This window comes from Trachurus trachurus (assembly GCF_905171665.1).
Source record: "Trachurus trachurus genome assembly, chromosome: 22".
NCBI classification, from domain to species: domain Eukaryota; kingdom Metazoa; phylum Chordata; class Actinopteri; order Carangiformes; family Carangidae; genus Trachurus; species Trachurus trachurus.
The window spans coordinates 26227168-26245395 of record NC_139907.1 but is presented as its reverse complement, the minus strand read 5'-3'; the positions used below and the strand labels follow the sequence as shown (position 1 = coordinate 26245395).

General features: G+C 43.1%; 1 protein-coding gene across 1 annotated transcript; it reads left to right on the top strand.

Annotated features, from left to right (window-relative positions):
* The first annotated feature begins 526 nt into the window (after window positions 1-526).
* wdr43 (WD repeat domain 43) lies at window positions 527-17326 on the top strand. The gene is made up of 18 exons (XM_083998148.1): window positions 527-752; window positions 1652-1786; window positions 2220-2341; window positions 5765-5885; window positions 5975-6093; window positions 6224-6326; window positions 6654-6718; window positions 7015-7174; window positions 9591-9677; window positions 9791-9901; window positions 10777-10923; window positions 11143-11229; window positions 11357-11388; window positions 11571-11634; window positions 12821-12934; window positions 14153-14222; window positions 16119-16177; window positions 16285-17326. The coding sequence occupies exons 1-18, from the start codon at window positions 546-548 to the stop codon at window positions 16408-16410; spliced, it is 1929 nt and encodes a 642-aa protein (XP_083854274.1). The 5' UTR covers window positions 527-545; the 3' UTR covers window positions 16411-17326.
* Window positions 17327-18228: the final 902 nt, after the last annotated feature.

The window sequence follows — 18228 nt, the reverse complement described above, 5'->3', positions numbered from 1 at the left end:
CAGCCATAATAAGGCATACTAATTTACTTTATTAATTATGAAAATTGATCACATCAATGATGTAAGTACGGGATACATTTTCACAAGTGTAACTCTGATTCAGTTGACATCAAAAACATCAAAAACAGATCAACAAAAGATACAGTAGGTTTCGTTTATTTGTTGTTGCGTTCAAGTACTATACAAAGTCGTAGATTTTCCATAGTGCAGTGACAATGATATGTGATACAGAGACTTATAGGCCTACGAGCAAGTTTTATATATGTTTTATTGGTGCTGATAAAAAAAATGTTACTGTAGTGATGTTATATGTTGATTGGTTGTTATTTTTGATCGATACGTAAATGCTTGATTGGTTGTAAAAACGTATTGTTTACAACCCCTCGACGCGGTAAACCGGGCCTGAAGGCAGCGGGGCCGTGTTGGCTGCCGACAGCCAATGGGAGGGCGGCGCCGCCGTCGCTCCTAACACGCATGTCCTCAGACAGCCACACGTGGTTAGTGTAAACCACGCACGCAGCGCAGACGCAAGCAGCGCTTCAGAAATGGCGGCTGATGCTGGCAGATCTTCGCTGCAGCTACCCTGCGTTTTTTCACCTAAATCACGACAGTACTTAGCAGTGAGCGCCCAGGATGGTAGACTTCGCATTTGGAACACAGACAGTAAAACACTTCACCAAGAGTACGTGCCTTCAGCCCATTTGAGTGCCACTTGTACCTGCATAGCCTGGGGACCATGCCGGACAGTCAAGGTACGTGGGGCTGATGGGGTGCTCCCTGCTGTTAGCTACATGAGCTAACGAGGCCCGAGCAGGCTGTTTTTGAGAGTTTCGTATTAAAAGTGTGCGCGTTTAAATAACGAACGCGTTGGTATTTCCACTGCAGTGTACTGAAGGACTCCAAAACCATTGGGTGTGTGTGAATGCTGGACGCTTTCATGTGCTGACACGGACCGAGTTAGCATTGGAGCCGTGTTAGCCGTTAGCTTGCTTTCAACAGCTGCGCAGGACGCACATGTTAGTCCCACATGGCAGTCGCATAAAACACGGACAATGTCTCAGCGTGACGTTTCAGTGTAAACTAACTTCATAAAACACATAAATGAAGTACATTAACCCGACCCATTGTTTGTTGGCGTCTTTGGGCCGACGGCACCGTAAATAAACTCGTTATTTAAGTTAGCATTAGCTCCCTTGAGCTTCGGAAGCGTGTGCCACCATGACACTCTGGGCAGGAGAGCTTCAAAAAGTTTCAGCTCAGTTTTTCTTGCCATTTTGTAAACAGTTAATCACCAGGCAAGGAATTTAAAGTCTGACAAACATTACCTAGATGATTCAACCGTAATTACGCATTTTACTGTTGTAAATGAAGTGTATAATCTCTCCCTGATTTTTCCCTGTGATAAGTTAATTCACTTTACTGATAGCAAGTTTTTCAGCAAATTCCTTAACTTCCATGAAAAGTGATAAAAGTAGGTCACGTTGTACGTTGTTTTGATGTATCTGATGCTAATTATTTAATGTGTAATTGTAAGAAGTCATAGAGGGCTGTATAGCTTCCATAGGAACTAGACACATGCTCATATTCATATGTCTGCCATTATTCATGATGGTGCCAGCAGGGTTAATGGTATCAGCATGCTGTATTTCAGGATGGGCCACGGAGGAAGAAGAGAAAATCGGAGATGGAGCAGGTGGAGGAGAAGGCAGACCTGCTGGCCATGGGCACAGCAGCGGGCACTGTGCTCATCTACAGTACAGCGAAGGGAGCGCTGCACTGTACCTTGGTGAGTTTGACAGTGATCTGTTGGTGGATCTGTTTTATACCATATCTTAGAAAAGCAGCACAGAAAGCAATGTTTTACCTGGGAGATGTTACTTGATTTCTACAAATTGTCATTGAAATTGTTTGTCAAAGTGAGAAATCATAAGTGTCCTGTTAAACCGAGTTTATGGAGTAATACACGACTGAAGTTTATGTAGCTTAACATATTCAGTTGCTGAAACTCTCAGACATAGTCAGCATTGAGGTTTTTAGTTATTAGAATCAAATACCAAGTACAGCCTCCAAAATGACTGTTGAATTCAGTTGACACATGCTCCTAATTTAATATTTTTCCCCCCGACTTCTCAGAAATAACTTGTGCTACATATCCACTACTTTGGATAGGTATTACAGTTGCTAACAGTTTGCTAACTGTGATTTTCTGTCTCTGGCAGGATGGAGGCCATAATGGAGGAGTGAATTGTGTGGAGTGGCACCCTGAAGACAGTTTATTATACAGTGGCTCAGATGATACAAACATTATCGAGTGGGACCTGCAGACAGGCAAGATGAGAAGGTTAGTGTCTACTTTGTCAGACCTTTGTTTTATCATCACATGAAAGAATATAAAACTGCATTAGATCTTTGGAATGATTTTTATGGCCACATCTGATGAAACAATAGAGCATCTACTTTCAGTCACATTGTTCTCCTCAAAGTCTAAACGTGACGTAAGAGTTTTTAAAAGAAGGAATAATGGATGTAGAGAAAAAAAAATACATTTTTGTTTTCAGTTTATCAAACACTAAACCTTAGTTCATGCAAAAAACAGGGATGCAAACAAGTCGCTTTTCGGCGAAAATTGAAATGGGAATGAGATTCGTGTAGATCCGATGCGTGTCGGTTTCGGGTGAGTGAAATGTTTTTCTAACACGCTGACAATCACGTGAAAGTGAAGCAAACCCATTCATGGTTTGCTGTGATTATACTGAATATATGTATTAGCCTCCAATGCGCACGCTCACACACCGAACGCAGCGCTATAGCCACGCATATTCGGTGCGACGGCGACGCCCGTGAAGTGAAGGAAGCCCGTATGTGGAAAGACGTCGTCTCCGCGATGTAGAGTGTGTATTATAGAAGAGAAACACACACTTCAGGACCTCTGACTCGTATCATCAGAACAGACAAATGTAATCACAGAAGGCTGAAAATCACAGGACATGTCTGTTGTGATTATACAAGTCAGCAGTGTAAAGTAGAGCTGTCAAGATGTAATTAATTATTGCATATACTGTAACTATCACTCCTGTGTACAGGTGCATTAGAATATCATGGGAAAGTTTATTAAGGCCTATGTCAGTAATTCAATTCAAGGGTTACATTATATATATATATCCATTACACACGGAATGAAACATTTAAAGTCATTACTTATTCAATTTATTTTAATTGTAATAGTTATGGCAAACATCTAAATATTACAAAGGACCAATTAAAAATAAAGGTTCATTATCCTGACAACGGCCAAAATTAACCGCTGCCGTTATAGAATTAGTTAGTATAATCAAAAGTGGAGACAATCTTCTGCCTGATACTTGTGTCATTATAACTAGCAACAGTCCGAACCTTCTTGAAATGAGAAGCCTGGATGTTTTCATGAACACATGCAAAACCTTCATACTTTCTAATGCTCTGCTAAACCTCAGCTCCATGTAGACGGAGTGACAGCGGCAGCCTGATTCTGGCCGACTGAGCCGATTTTCCTCACCTTTTCCAACTTGAAAAAATTAGAAATTGCTGTGCGCCACACCAAAATTAGGGGTCGTACCAGTGCATTTCTGTGCCACAGACACAATCATCTATAAATGCGACTGGCTTATCCACAGCCAATACCAGTCATTTTTGGCCTGATGTGAGTTATATCAGTATCATACACTCTGTAAATGTTGCACACGACAGACATGTGGCCTGGTGTGAACTGTCACTCTGGACAAGGTGACAGGTGGAGGTTACACAGGAGATGGGTTTGACAGTAATCTGTTACTAGAAGCATTGTTTCCAATCTACTGATTAGTTGTTTTTAATGAAAATGGGCTGGCAATCAGCAGCAGCCAGCTAAGAGCAATTGACAGTGTGATTGATCTGTCAGCCACCCTAAGACCTGAATCTGACACATCCTAATGCACCTCTGACAGGACTGCTCACTCCTAAATTGTGTGCTCTCTGTTACTCTGCTTGTTGTCCTGGAGTTGTTGTGGGAAAAGAAGTTTTCAGAACAGAATTTGGGAGACAGGTTATTCTGAACTTGGACCAACAGCAGAAGTCAACAGTGGGACTTTCTAACCCAGAGCATCTCTGTAAACTCCTCTCGGTGTCAGCATCAGCTCAAACGGCTTCCTCCTGCAGTCCACTCAACCATAACACTGTGTGGAGCTCCAGTTTTTTATATCAGTGGGTTGACTGCACAGTTTTCCTTCACATTCACACTCTGACACAATGTCAAGTCCTTGATTTGCGATACAGAAAGGATTCAAAGATTTTTTTTTTGTCACTTGTCGATATTTCCAGGACGTATAAAAGAATTGAAAAGCAGTTTCTCTCTCACCGTAATATAAACAACTTGCATATAAATTGAACTTCGTGATTAAATAAAAAATATATAAACTACATGGCAGAGTTGAGCATCCTGACAGCCTGGTGGATGACGCTGTTATGTCGCCGTGTGGCTTCTCAATGAAACACAGCGGCGACGGCTTGCGACCATAGACTGTAAAGCAGCTCGCGACTGGTCGCCCGGACGAAGTCTGTCGGCGCTATTTCACGGATGCGCGCTGTGTCGCTAGAAACACATCAAACACGTTGTCGCATGTTCACCCTCCCCCTCTACCACCCACATGTCAATCACTGGTGCGAGGAAAAAGACAAGTTGTGTGCAACAACTTATCCTGCTGCTTTTAAGCCTCTTGACATGAACACAGACACCAAAAACATCACCTGGCATCTAGTCTAAAATTAACTGTGTAAACCAACATTGATGTTAGTTTCTTGTTGTTTTTTTTTTATAATAGTTGCCAGTTGTCAAGTGCAAGTTTTTTTCCTCTAGAATTTATGTATAGCATTATAACACTCCCAATGCACTTGTTTTATTTTATGTTCTATTTTTTTCTACTTTTTTAACATAAGACAGATTTTAGTTTTACATTCAATTAGTGTCTGTTGTACCGAAACTGTACCAAACCGTGACTTGTGTGTACCGTTACACCCCTAGTAAAACCTAATGAGACCGAGAGGTGGTCGGTGGAGCCCGAGGTCCTTCACTGTGAATCAGGACATATTTGCCACTGAGTCGCTAAAAGAATGTAGCCACATGTGATCGGATCTCAGTTTGTCCTGTTGATGCATTCACACCTAAACCTGAGCTGTTGACCTGAGATTGGATCACCGGAGTCAGATGTTCGTACCCAGCCTGAAGGAGTAGAATGTGGGAGTGACTTAACTCTTAACTCACCAGCTCTCTGGTGCCGATTTCAGGACTAAATACTTCACTAGTTAAGTGCTGAAATGTGCCAACAAGCTAACCAAACACAATACCATGATGCGTTCAGTGTCGCTGCGTTTCATTCTGAGGACTATTTGTCTAGAGGCTGATGCAGCTGTAGTACAGTCAGTGAGTACAATCGTGACCTGTTATGTCACCATGAATCCTCACTTGATGCTCACTCAGGCACAGTTGTGGTCCACAAAATGCTTTTGGAGAGTGGTGAGTGTTTTGTGTATTTCCTGTTGCCTGAGTGCAACTAAATGGCACCCTGTTGATTGTAGCTGTAAATACATTCAGACTCTTCACTTTAATATGAAAAGTACTGCGATAGAAAATAAAGCTATGTGGACAGGAATGGAGAATAAACATGGTTATGTTGGAAGATTCCAGTAAAAATGCACTTCCAATATGCAGCAGGCACCAACCGCTTGTCATTGTCTTTTCATGCTGACACAGTAAGTGGAAGGCGGACCGTGCATCAGTGACCAGTCTGTGTGTCAGCCACGATGGCAAACTGCTGCTTTCAGCCGGGCAGGTGATCAAGATGTGGGACCTGGACACCAAGGAGGTTTACAGGGTGAGTGACAATCTTCACAAGTTGTTGTCATCAGTTGAGAGTACAGGTGAATGTTACTAACCCTTTTCTTCCTTCTTCCTCTTCTACAGAAATTCACGGGCCACTCCACGGCCGTGACGACCCTGCGCTTTGCCACCACGCGGCCTCCCGACAGCAACGGCCTCTATTTCCTGTCCGGCGCCGCACACGACCGACTGCTCAGCGTGTGGTGAGTGCTGCTGACCTTGATCATCTATGCATGTCACGTTAAAAATTTGGGATGTTTTTTGGGCTAGTTTTTTTTTTTTATGCCAGCCATGACCTTGTTGTTTTACCGATGAGCAATCGTGTCTCGGCAGGCAAGTACGAGAAGATGGAAAGGACAAGAACTCGGTGGTGTCCTTCACACTGACGGACGAGCCACAACACATTGATCTCGTCGCGTCCCACAGCAAGGAAGAGGTGAGAAGGGACACACGTCTGTGGCTGCAGTTGTGCTTAGGTGTTGCGTCTTGCGAATCAAATAACCCCTGTGTTGTGACACTGGCAAAACCACATCAAATAGCAAGTTGAACAAAAAAGTACAACTTGGATAAAAAACTGTGCTGACATTGTTGAACCCAATTTGAGGACCATTATTCTGTGGAAATAACTAAACAAGTGTCGATAGCTGTGCATATGCAGCAGTTTAGTTTGCTGTAAGCGTTTTCTCAGCGGTGGGAGGATACCGTGCTGCGGCTCTGCTTTATATTACCTGTTCATAATGAGCAAACTTTTTGTGTTGTGCAGGCGGTGAGGCTGGCAGTGGTGTGTAAGGACGGGCAGATGCATCTCTTCGAGCACTTTTTAAATGGGTAAGACCTTAGAACACTTGTTGCAGCTCAACCCTGAATAACACAGTTAGAGACTGGTGTATTTTTAGATCCGACGCATCTAAGGGAGCCCAACAGTAATATTCATATTTGTTCATAATCATAGTTGGTGCGTTTGCTCAATAAAAGCTGCTAGGGAACATTGCACTTCAGGTGATACAGAAATGTTCCCCTCTCCCCAATGCTGTCATTTTGAATCCCGTTGATGGTTTCTGTTAAAAGTACATTTTAATCAACTTCCCTCTGCTCATAGCACATGAACATTTCTGTCTCCACAGGCCCTGTAAGAAGCCCCTGTCGGCCCTGTGTACGGTGCAGATGTCGGACACAAAGGACTCCCCGGTGCCGGTCCCCCTGCTGGCTGCAGCTCTCGGAGCTGATATTCGAGCTGTGCTGCTGGCCTACGGCAACCACCTACAGCCTGTGATGGAGAGAGTGGTGAGTACACAGGAGGCTGCAGGAAGGAGCTGTATGCCAGGACCTGAGTGGAGCTGCAGCTTTAAATGACCTTTAATTTGTTACCACAAATGTTTGCTCACACTGTTCTTAAAAAAACAAAACAATCTGTTTTCCAGTATAAGCTCATGCACCTCATTAATACCCCATTAAATGAATCCAAGGTGGTAGCTTTCATTTAAAGTAGGGATAGCCATTAACTGATAACAAGAACTATGACCCATTAATACAATCACTTAATGTTTTTTTAATTAGCTGGGGGCGTGTCATCATGTGCAGACTTCACTCGTCAGCCGTATTTTGCAGCTACATGGGAGGACTGACAGTATGTGGCAGTAATGCAGCACAGTCCTGTCAGAAGAAGAGCGCTCTGCCGGTCCTCTCTCTTTAGCCTGGTGTTTGGCTGCACTATTATGTATAAAATGAGTTTAAAATGTGAAGATCAAAGCGCCAGTCAGAGCACAGTGGATGCTACGCTGAACAGCTGTAGCAGCGTGTGTCTTTTATAACATTAGTAAAGAGTGGATAACACACATCCCAAAAACACATTTTGCTGGATCTAAAGAAAGCTCTATAAGTAAAAAATAACAAAAAGATCTGCACCCCATTAAGCTCCCATTTAGGATATTTATTAAGTAACGTTTCGAGCCAACAGGCTCTTCCTCAGACTTCACTATTGTTAATGGGGTTGCCATATAGCTGCAGAAAAAAAAAAAACCATCTCAGGAAAAAGATGTGTTGGTCTAGCACCTGTATAAAGAGTCACATCCAACATATATACACACATAAGAGAAACCATGTATACATGTAGTAGATGTCCCATAACTAACCATTACTCATTTACATAACAAAACCAGTGCACAAGTTTAACAAGAAAATACATATACACAAGTAACTTTTACATTGGAAACTTTGGTAGGTTCCCCCAGAAGGGGAGTACCAACTGAAAAGTACATCTTTTCCCTCAGATTGTTTAGTTTTTTCTGCAGCTGTATCACTTTACTCTAATATCAGTGAAGGATATTTAAAGATGGCGCCCCCAACAGTGAAGTCTGAGGAAGAGCATGTTGGCTCGAAACGTTACTTAATAAATATCCTAAATGGGAGCTTAATGGTGTGCAGATCTTTTTGTTGTCTTTGATAACATTGACAAGAAAAAAACCCATTGTCGACCGTCCTCTCAATCGCTGATACAGGATCAGGTCGCCTATCGACACAAGCGTTGTCACAGACGTTCAATAGAACGTTTTACTCTCATCAGTTAACGGTTAATGGTTGGTTAACGAGCCTCAGTTATCGCTCTGAGCAAAACAAATCAAAGTGTGCCTCCCTAATTTGAACATTGGTTCATCACATGACAAATGTCCAGATGAATGACAGCACTTAAGGGTCATTGGGGCTTTATTACGTCTGTGGTGAAAATGTTCATATTTAATCTTCAATCCTCATCTTCAAGTATTTTTACTCTGAGCTCACAAATTATTTTATTTTTTTTACATTTTTATAAGCATGTCATTTTTCTTTGTTTTGAACATGAGGAAACATTCATTTTGTTTCTGAGTTGTGATGCTTGTGTCATAGTGTTTCTAGTAGCATCACAGTACAGTAGGTAGAGCTAAATAAAGGCTCCATTAGGAGAGGTAGGCAGGTCTGTGTTTCGCCTCATGCCACTTCACGCAAGTGAATTGTGCAGCTGCTGCACGCACACTTATCTGTAGCCCGTGTTGGGCAGCGTAACAGTGACTGCTCATTTGTTTGTGGGTGCGTGATAGTGTCCACTTAGTTGTGTACTAGCGCCAATGAATAATGAGCTTTGTGAGTTGAACCACTGAAGAACTGCTTAGACAGTTTGTTTGTTTTTTTACAGCAGAAAGAGTTTCTGAGGGAAATATTGAATTATTGAGAGTTCAAGTGTTTTTTCTAAGCCTGTTGATCCCACTGTAACTTGTGCTGCAGAAAAAAGGGCAGAATAAAAATGTAAAATATTCAAGCAAATCAGAAAGTACATGTTTCTTGATAAGCTTTATTATGTTAGATAATTAGAAGTGAAGTGACTGCTGTTTCTCCAAGGCAGCAGAGTGAGCTCTCTGTGAATAAGATTCATGGTCACATTATATTTGTGAGTGACAGCTGAGTGCGCAGCTACTAAAACTGTCCCCCAGGGAAAAAGTGTTGTGGAAGAAATACAGTGATTTTTAAATGCATGGCAGTGTACAGTTAATAAATCTTAGTTTTGTAAGCTGTTAGCCTCGCTGAAGCTCTGTTGACCTTCTACAGTGAAGAGAATTAAATTCCCTTCCTCTGTGATTTATGGTCCAGCTCTGGTCATCTCTGAAGAAAAATGTTGGATGTCTTGTCAGTCTCATTCACCTGCCTGCTTCCCTCTCACTCTCTGCAGGAGATCAACACAGCCGAGAGACACGTGTGCTTGACCCGCGATGTTCAGACCAACTTGTCCCTTTCCCTGGAAACCACTGTTTCCAAGGTAACAAGCTCGTACTCAATATCTTGAAGTCTATCATCTAAAAGCCCAAAAGGCGAATGTGGTGTGGGCCGGTTCTCCAGTCACAAGTCATAACTGTGAAACTCGTGTTCCAGGTGAAAACTCCGATCGCCAACGCCAAGAGCAGAGTGCTGGTCCCCGGGCTGCCGGGCCACCAGGCCCCCGTGAAGGGAAGCTCAGAGAAGAGGAAAAAAGACACCAAAGAGGTGGGACCAGTGATGACGACCACACACCAAACATTGCACCACATTGATTTATTTAATTTATTTTTTAGTGTATTTGAAAAGGTACGTTAATAAAACTAAAAATGATGTACCCGAGTCAGCTAAAAGGCTAAAGGGCAGCCTTTAAAATATTTTTTGGGTTGTCCCTCTGTTCCATTTTTGTAGACACAGTATGCTCATAATGCCTTGATGGAAATTTGGCAAAAAAAACAAACCCAAATTTAAGAGAAATGAAAATGAAATCCCACCAGTCTCGGCCCGGCTCCCACCCTGGGGGTCTTGGTCCTCAGGGGCCAGCCGGAGGTCAAAGAGTTATGGATACACTACCTATCCTATTTTTACTTATTTCTTTTTCTTTTGTCCCTCTCTCATCCATCCCTTCCCCCCACTCTCTCTTTAGTTAACATCCAAAATATCCAAGTATCTCAACACAAGAAATCAATCACACACACACACAAAAGAAAAATCTAAGCCCACCTTTTTTTGTTTTGTTTTGCTCTGTTCTTCTTTTCTCTCTGTTGGCCTATTTTGCTGTTGTTGATCACCTATAGTCCACCCCTGTATTATTTGATTGTGTGTCCTCACGCTGTATTGCACTACATAAATCCAAAAACAAAAGAAACAGTCACTAAGACTCAAGGACCAACTGTCACTGTAGCATCCCAAAACAGTTTTTACACATTTCCAAAGACTTTGCTCATATATATATATGGTCATATATGAGTTTGTATAAACTGGGATGTAACCTGACACTAGTCTAAGTGGCAGCTGTGAGGTGTCTATGCAGAAGGTAACTCTGGGTAAACGTAGCATGAGAAGGGTTCCTCTTTAACTGGTCTGATCCTCTTGTTGTCTAGATGTCCATAGCAGAGCGACTGGGTGAGATCGATCTGTCCATCTCCACTGAGAAGGGAGCTCCTAAAGGAACAGGCTCTTTACAGACGGATAACTTTGCAGTGCTGCTGGTCCAGGGCCTGGAGAGCAACGATGCCAACCTCCTAAATGTAAGTTATCTGCTCCGCTGGGTCTGGTGGCTCAAATAAAATATAAAATCAAGTTTGTTTTTTGTCATTAAGGGAATTTCCTAGGCTCTAACATCTCAGCTCATTTTTCCACTCAAGCATTTAGAAGCAGAATGAAATACCAGCCAAAACTGGAGTTGATTTGTATTGTGAACCTTTTATCTCTCTTCATCTGTTTGTTTTCGGTTTTGTCTCTGACAGAAAGTTTTCCAGACTCGCAAAGAGATGGTAATAAAGAAAACGGTTGCTCGGTTACCGCTGCCTGCTGTTTTACCATTACTGGAAGAGGTGGGTGTCACTTTTTTGTCAGTATTGTTTTTCTTGTTTGTGCTTTGATGCACCAGGCAGTCGTCCACCAAACCTGAGCAAAACGGCGTTAACTCTTGTTTTAATCACCTTTTATGTTTTCTTGCAGCTCACAAAGAGGCTCCAAGGGCATCCCTTTACGTAAGTGAAAGCTCGATGGATCAACTCCTAAGTATTTAACTGGCTTAACTCCAGTGTTTGTACACTTTAGAAGTGGTTGCTGGAGATGCTGGTAATTGTTACACTGCTCTTTGTTGATCAATGAAATCAGGAAGCAGGTTGCCCACTTGACACCATATCTATACGTTTGCTCCTTCCCACAGGGCGGTTCTAATGGTCCGGTGGCTCAAGGCCGTCCTCATGCACCACACATCATACTTGGCATCGGTGAGTCCCTCTCAACAGACTTCCCCGTCTTATGGCGGCTTGTTTTCCACTCGTGCTCTGCTTTCCTTCTGCACTCCAGGCTCAGCTTGATCCAAACAGTACATATTGTGATTATCCCCTAATCACCGCACACGGCCGTTTAAATAACGCGAGCAGACAAACAAACAGCACAGAGCCCTTCTTTACATGTCGCCTCTGTTTGCCGACGTTCATGTCTAATCATGTTTAGCTCAACAGTCATTACCTCCACCACGTAGCAGAGATTATGGTATCTCCTCTGACCGTCTGTGGGACTTCAATCAAAACCTCTTCAGCCAGCAGCTCAACATTAGTGCACATGTTGATTTGATGCTCTACAGAAGGAGGAAATCTTTTCTTTTTTTCTTTTCAATTCCCTGTACTTTGATTTTCAAATGACTTATCCCCTGAATGTTATTCATACATAGGGCTGTTACAATCATGACATTTTAGTTGACGATTAATTTCCATTTTAAAGATTAAATTGTCTTTTTCAAATCATTTTATGCTATTATTATTATAATAAGCCTAAACATAGTTTGATCGTACACAGACATTTTAACAAGAAGAGGCGTTTATTGACTTTGTAAATAAATCCGTGATGCTAATGTCAGCAGATGTTTGTTGAAATGTCGTTGTTGAATATTAGAAATGAAGCTCCTCCAGATAAACAGTTTGTGGCGCAATGTGATGTCATTAAAAGAGCAGTCAAACCTCAAACGATGGAAAACTGTGGAAATGGTTATGGAAACATGACATTTCTGTTTTTATACAGACGAATGGAAAACATTTTAACGATAATACAAAAATGATTGCAGTCAGCTCGAATGATGACGATCAGGCCGTTATGTAATAATTGTGACGGGCCTAATCACACACACAACCTTTCTGTACCTGTTGTCACCCATTTTGAATGAGTGCGTATGGCTCAGACTAAAACCCTGGAGTGTTCACATCCGTTTCAGGCGCCCAAAACTGGAGAGCTGATGTAAATTAGTAAAAGACGATGTGTTTTTTAAATGTAATCTGAAATATCATGTGAAGTCTGGTGGCTGGAGGCCTTGGCAGAGGTTCGGAGGTTCCTTCATCGCCAGGCGTCGTCTTGTTTTATGTTTTTTGTACCTCTAACGGCTTTTACCTGCAACTGATCCATCTGTGTATCCAACAGCTGCCAGACCTGGTTACCCAGCTGGGAGTGCTTTATCACATGATCGAGAGCAGAGTGAAGATGTTCCACAAGCTAACCAAGCTGCACGGGAAACTGTATCTCCTGACGACACAGGTGGGCATCATCACAGACAGTGTGTGTGTGTGTGTTTGCTGTGTTTTCTGCAGTGTAAGGGGTATGAATTAGACACAAGGATGATGTCGTAGAGCCCCACACCAGACTGTTACTCAGTTCTCTGCTGTTTGAAATTCATCTTCAGAGAAGCTGGCTGCGATATAAAACTGAGCCATGAGTATTTTCCAAAGGCATCATCCTCAAATCTTAAAACGCTCTTTGAAAGTCTGACTTTAAAAAGGACTAAGCAGAAATAAAGCTAAGGTTCAGCTGCCTCCAGAGACGGGAGATGTGTTTTGACCCAAAACAACACCTGTGGCTGATGTTACAGCGACTGTGTAAGAATAGAGAAGCAAACAGCCCGTGTAAGATCATAATAAAAAACATTTAGTTGAGTAAAAGAAAAGTCTGCAAATCTCCTGCTGCAGGGTATTTATAGTGAATAACAAAATGTTGGTGGAATGCCTGGACTTATTCGTGGCGGACTGCACAAGGTTCACTTTAATTTAACTTTAGTAAAACGGAATAAATTTGTCAGTCTGCTTTTTTCTGTTTATTTTTAACCTTGAGTTTAAAGTTGTGCTTTCCAAGTCGGTCCTGAGGCGCACCTCTCCTGCAAGGACCATTATCGCTTCAAAAATGCAAAGTTGATTCTCCCGACCTTGAGGAGAAGGTAGTCGGCAATCACTCTGCTTCTACTGCTTCCTTGTCTTGTCAGACTGTGTGTGTGTGTGTGGCATACACACACTTCAGACTGTGGATGTAAATCGTCCCTATGCAGACTCGCAGCCTGGAAATGACTCGAGTCCTGCGTGGATGCGATATATCGGTGTAAATAAAGGAGCCGGCTCTTATTTGCACCAGCCATGTGAATGCACATCAGTCTTTGCTCCAACTCTCAATCCCAATCTGAGCAGGACTCAAGTGAACACGCTGGTTCTGATTGGAGCAGGAGAGACTGATCAAACATGAAAAACATGGAGGCAGCTCAGCAATGGTTTTATTCCTGCTTAGTCATTAAAAAGTCAGACATTCAAAGAGTGTTTTAAGATTTGATGATGATGTGCTTCTGTAAATAAACATAGCTCCGTTTTATATCAGACAGTTTTTTTGTGTGAAGATGAATTTCAGTGACTGGTGGTTTATTAAAAACTAAAAAGAGAAATCAACTGAATGAAACCTCTGATTTGGTCTGTCTGTTCTCCTCTTCACCACTAGGTGGCAACAAGTGACAGCAGTAACACAAATGCAGATGTTGACCACACAGCTAAGCTGGTGTATGAAGAGGGTAAGTGTCCTTTATCCTCACTACTGTTCACCATTACTACGTTCTTTATGTGTTGTTGTGGTTTCTGTTCTGTTCTTCTCTGACTAGTTTCATAGTTTGATGTGTCGTCGTTCTGTACATCCTTCTTCCTGTGACATCACTCCTTTAGGACCTAGATACCTCATGTCTCTTTACCTTGTTGAGTCCCACTCATGTGTCAGTCGTGATGAGCAGCTCTGTGACCAATCTGATCAGGACTCGGCCTCAAATACGCCTCAGTGACTCCTCCATGTCGTGATGCAACAGGTCCCGTTAGAACATCCCATCGTTTTCTTTGACTTGCATCCATCGTCACGTCGGTTCACCTCAACTCTCTTGACGTACACGGAGACGGGCTGTGAATCGTTCCCCGTTTCACGAAAGCAGCGCTGGCCGTCACTGGCAGCCACTCTTGGCGATGCACCGCACGCAAACATGACTCCTGTTGCCTGGCAACCTGACCGGCAGCGTTGAGATCCTCCCCTTTGAGCGGAGCAACAAGGCCCCACTCTGTTCACTCTCATTTCTCATTACCGTACTGTAGAAAAACCGCTTTATTGAACCTCGTGGAGAATTGGCTTTCATGAAATAATTAAGACCCACACTCCCAGCACCCCCCTCCCCCACCGCCCCACCCCCCCACAGTGAGTGGTCCAGGATGTGAGGGTCCGGTTAGAAAAACAAAGAAGAAGCCGATAAGGGAGGCTGTTGACGGCCTGTGTGGATGCTGCTGGGCTTATTATGGGCCCAACATGGTGAATCTGACAGGCAGTCTCAGAGTAGTCGGACTAGTTAGCGACTTAGGTTGGTCAGGACGTGTTGACAGGCGTCGTCAAGCGCTCTCTGTTGGAGACAGTTGCTATGCTTTAATTGTTGTGGTCTCTGCCTGTGTGGGCAGCGGCAATTAAACATGAATTAATAATTCCAAAGCACGAGCCGGCGTAATTAGAGCAGGTGCAGAAATGGCTGTCAGCCGCCGGGATCAGACCTGCGGCCGTACGAACGTGCAGCAGTCGCCCAGGAGAGATGCAGGTGATCAGACTGCCACGTTTCACAACGCTCCATTCTGTCTGTTATGTAACGGCTGCTTTTCCTCTACACGCAGCAGCACTTTAAAACAGTTTGCTCCTCACTTAAAGTGATTTCACCCGCTCACTCAATTGATGGTTACATGTAGTAATAACGGTCACGGCCTCTCAAGTCGACCCGTTTTTCTCTGCTTTGTGCTTCCACTGGAATAGGATGCAAGTCTGTGGCCTTACCCATGATGCAGTGCTGAAAGTTCTCCGGCGTGGTGCTGTTTCAGCTCACCTGGTAGAGGAGCCGCTCTGCTGTTCTTCTCTCTGTAGCCTGGTGTTTGGCTGCACAAAAAGCGTTCATGATGTTAAGATTTAACTTCCAGGAGCACAGCTGGAGCAGGGTGTCTGTTTTTGTTTTATAGAAAGACAAAAAAAAGATTGCTGATAGAGGGTCTGGTTGCCTAATGGCACTAGTCACAGATGTGTTGTAGAGATTTAATCTTATCAGTTAACAGTTATTAATCGGTTAATGAGCATCAGTTTACGGTCAGGGGAAAAAAAGGCAAAATGTGTGCACACAACCCCACACCCACAAAAAAAAAAAAATCCAGCACAGAATTCTCCCTTGCTTTAAGCCCTGATGATGCATAATGAGAAAATGGCATGAATTTGCTTGCGTATAAACACATGTACATACAGTAGCTGAGTGGTCAGTAAAGCCTCTAGGTTGACTAGCCGCTGTGTTTACAGCAGATGGTGGCAGGCTGACTGAATGCATCTTGGCCTGTGTAGCTCTGTCATGATTTTTATTTTGCAGCATCTGCTGAGGGATTTGTTTTTGTTGACTGGTCCCTTACAGAGTCATCTGATGAAGACGAGGCCTCTGGTGACGAGGGTCTGCCTGATGAGGACTCTGATGTGAGTATGACAGATGTTCCCTCAGACTTGGAAGAACTCAAACACTGATGTCAGGAGATGAGTAACGAAGAGTTTTACACTGACGCCCGTTGTTTTGCCTTTATCAGAACTGGGAAGAGGAGGAGGCGATGAAAGAAGCTGAAGAGGATGAGGAAGATGAAGACAGCAGAACAGAGTCCAAAGCAAACGGAGAGGAAGACATGGAGCACGAGAACGAGAGCGAAGAAGAATGAATGAGGAAAAAAAACAAAATGCCAATCACACATAGAAAGGACCTGAAAGAGTTATATATACTTTCATTTTATTTTCATGCTTTTGATTTTATTATCAGAACAAAGTATGGTTTTACAGAATCGAGGGACACATGTTGAAACGCGGGCAGCTCGCCCCCCCCCCCCCTGCCTCATCTTTACCTAACCCACCTCCAAGGGCACCGATGTGATGCTCTGTCTTTCCCTCCGTCTGAAGAACAGAACATTTCAAGGAAGGAGGACAAGACATTCTGCAAAAAAAACAAAAAACGAAGCAAATTCTCCTCGTACTCCGTCAGATCAGTGCATCCCAGCTCCACAGCCTGAGTTTGAATAAAAACGACTGAAAAGATCATCTGGTGGTTTTCCAGTTTGCCTACACTGCATTCCAATGTCATTATATGATAAATAGTAATAGAGGATATTGTATGTCCAGCTTAACAGTAGATGAGACGGCAGCCTGTGATTGGTTTACTCTAACTTGACCCTGTAGGTCATCTGGAAGCCGCCGCCCACACGTTCAAACACAACTCGGCTGTAGAGTTGGGATGCAGGCTCCCCGGCTGTTTGTTGTACAGAAAACCGCTCGATCCTGAGGTGAGCTCTGCCAGGCAAGACTATACATCATGTCCTCACAATGTAAATCTGTATGTACAGTGAAGTGTTTGTATGAGCTCTTCCCTCTACAGCTACCCCCCCCCAGAAGTCCTTGGGATTAAATGAACTCCTGTAAAGTCTCTTGAAAGCTGTTTGTTTTTTGCTTTGCAGCCCTCATGTTTTTAACTGTTCTTTTTGTGTGTTTGGTTTCTGGACAATCCCTGGTGTCCTGTCCACTGCCATGAGCCCACAGTCACAGGGGCAGCTGAGAAAAGATGTGAACTTTGCTCTGATAGGTGAATAAATGGGTTTTCAAAATGGCCTACTGTGTGTGGTGAGCAGGGAGAAGGGCCGTTTTTTTTTTTTTTACTTTGCCTTTATGAACTCCTTTTATTTCCTTAACAGCTGATCAAACATTAAAGGGATAGTTCAACATTTTGGCTAATCCCTATAGTTTTAGCAGTACCTAATTGTCGGTGCAGGCTATTTTTAGAACAGCGGAGCAGAGCCGTGAGCTGCTCAGAGCTACGCTACGGAGGCTCATGGGATTTCTTGGTTTCCCTCATCAAATACACAATCCAACAACTCCAAAACGCTCTGGTGGACAAGTTGTGACCTGCACATTCACCACGCTGTGATAATAACGAAACGTTACGAGATGGAGTTGTTTTTGAGGTAAATGGCGAGGCTGCTTGCCAGAAAAACTGCCCCTGACGGTGCATCAGCGGTTTTGCATGAATTTACCTCTAAAACAACTCTGTCCCGTAACGTTCCGTTATTATCTCATAGCGTGGTGAATGTGCACTGCAGGTCACAACTTGTCCACCAGAGCGTTTTGGAGTTGTTGGATTGCCGAAATGTTGAACTATTCCTTTAAATATTTGAGAGGTTTAAGCCATTAGCATAACATCATACTTTCTTTACTCTTGTATTATATCATGGTTATAATGTGCAGATGTTATTGTGGTCATAGAAAATCTCCTCCCAAAAAATATCAACTGGAAAACTTGAAGAGCTGATGAGACGGCGAGGTCCTCTTGGCAGAGAAGTGTTGAAAAGACATCGCATTAATGTCCAAAATTATAAGCTCCCTATATTTCCATGAAGCCATTTGAGAGTTGCACCCTTCCCCAGAGTGGCCTGATATAAACAAACATTAAATTAAATGATGTGATGAGCTGTATGAAGTCTAAAGAGTGTCTT

Excerpts from the sequence above, each read along its gene's own strand:
- wdr43 (XM_083998148.1), top strand. The coding sequence starts at position 546 with ATGGCGGCTGATGCTGGCAGATCTTCGCTGCAGCTACCCTGCGTTTTT. Across the intron at positions 1,787-2,219 it reads GAGCGCTGCACTGTACCTTG|GATGGAGGCCATAATGGAGG; the intron begins GTGAGTTTGACA and ends TGTCTCTGGCAG. Across the intron at positions 6,094-6,223 it reads GACCGACTGCTCAGCGTGTG|GCAAGTACGAGAAGATGGAA; the intron begins GTGAGTGCTGCT and ends GTGTCTCGGCAG.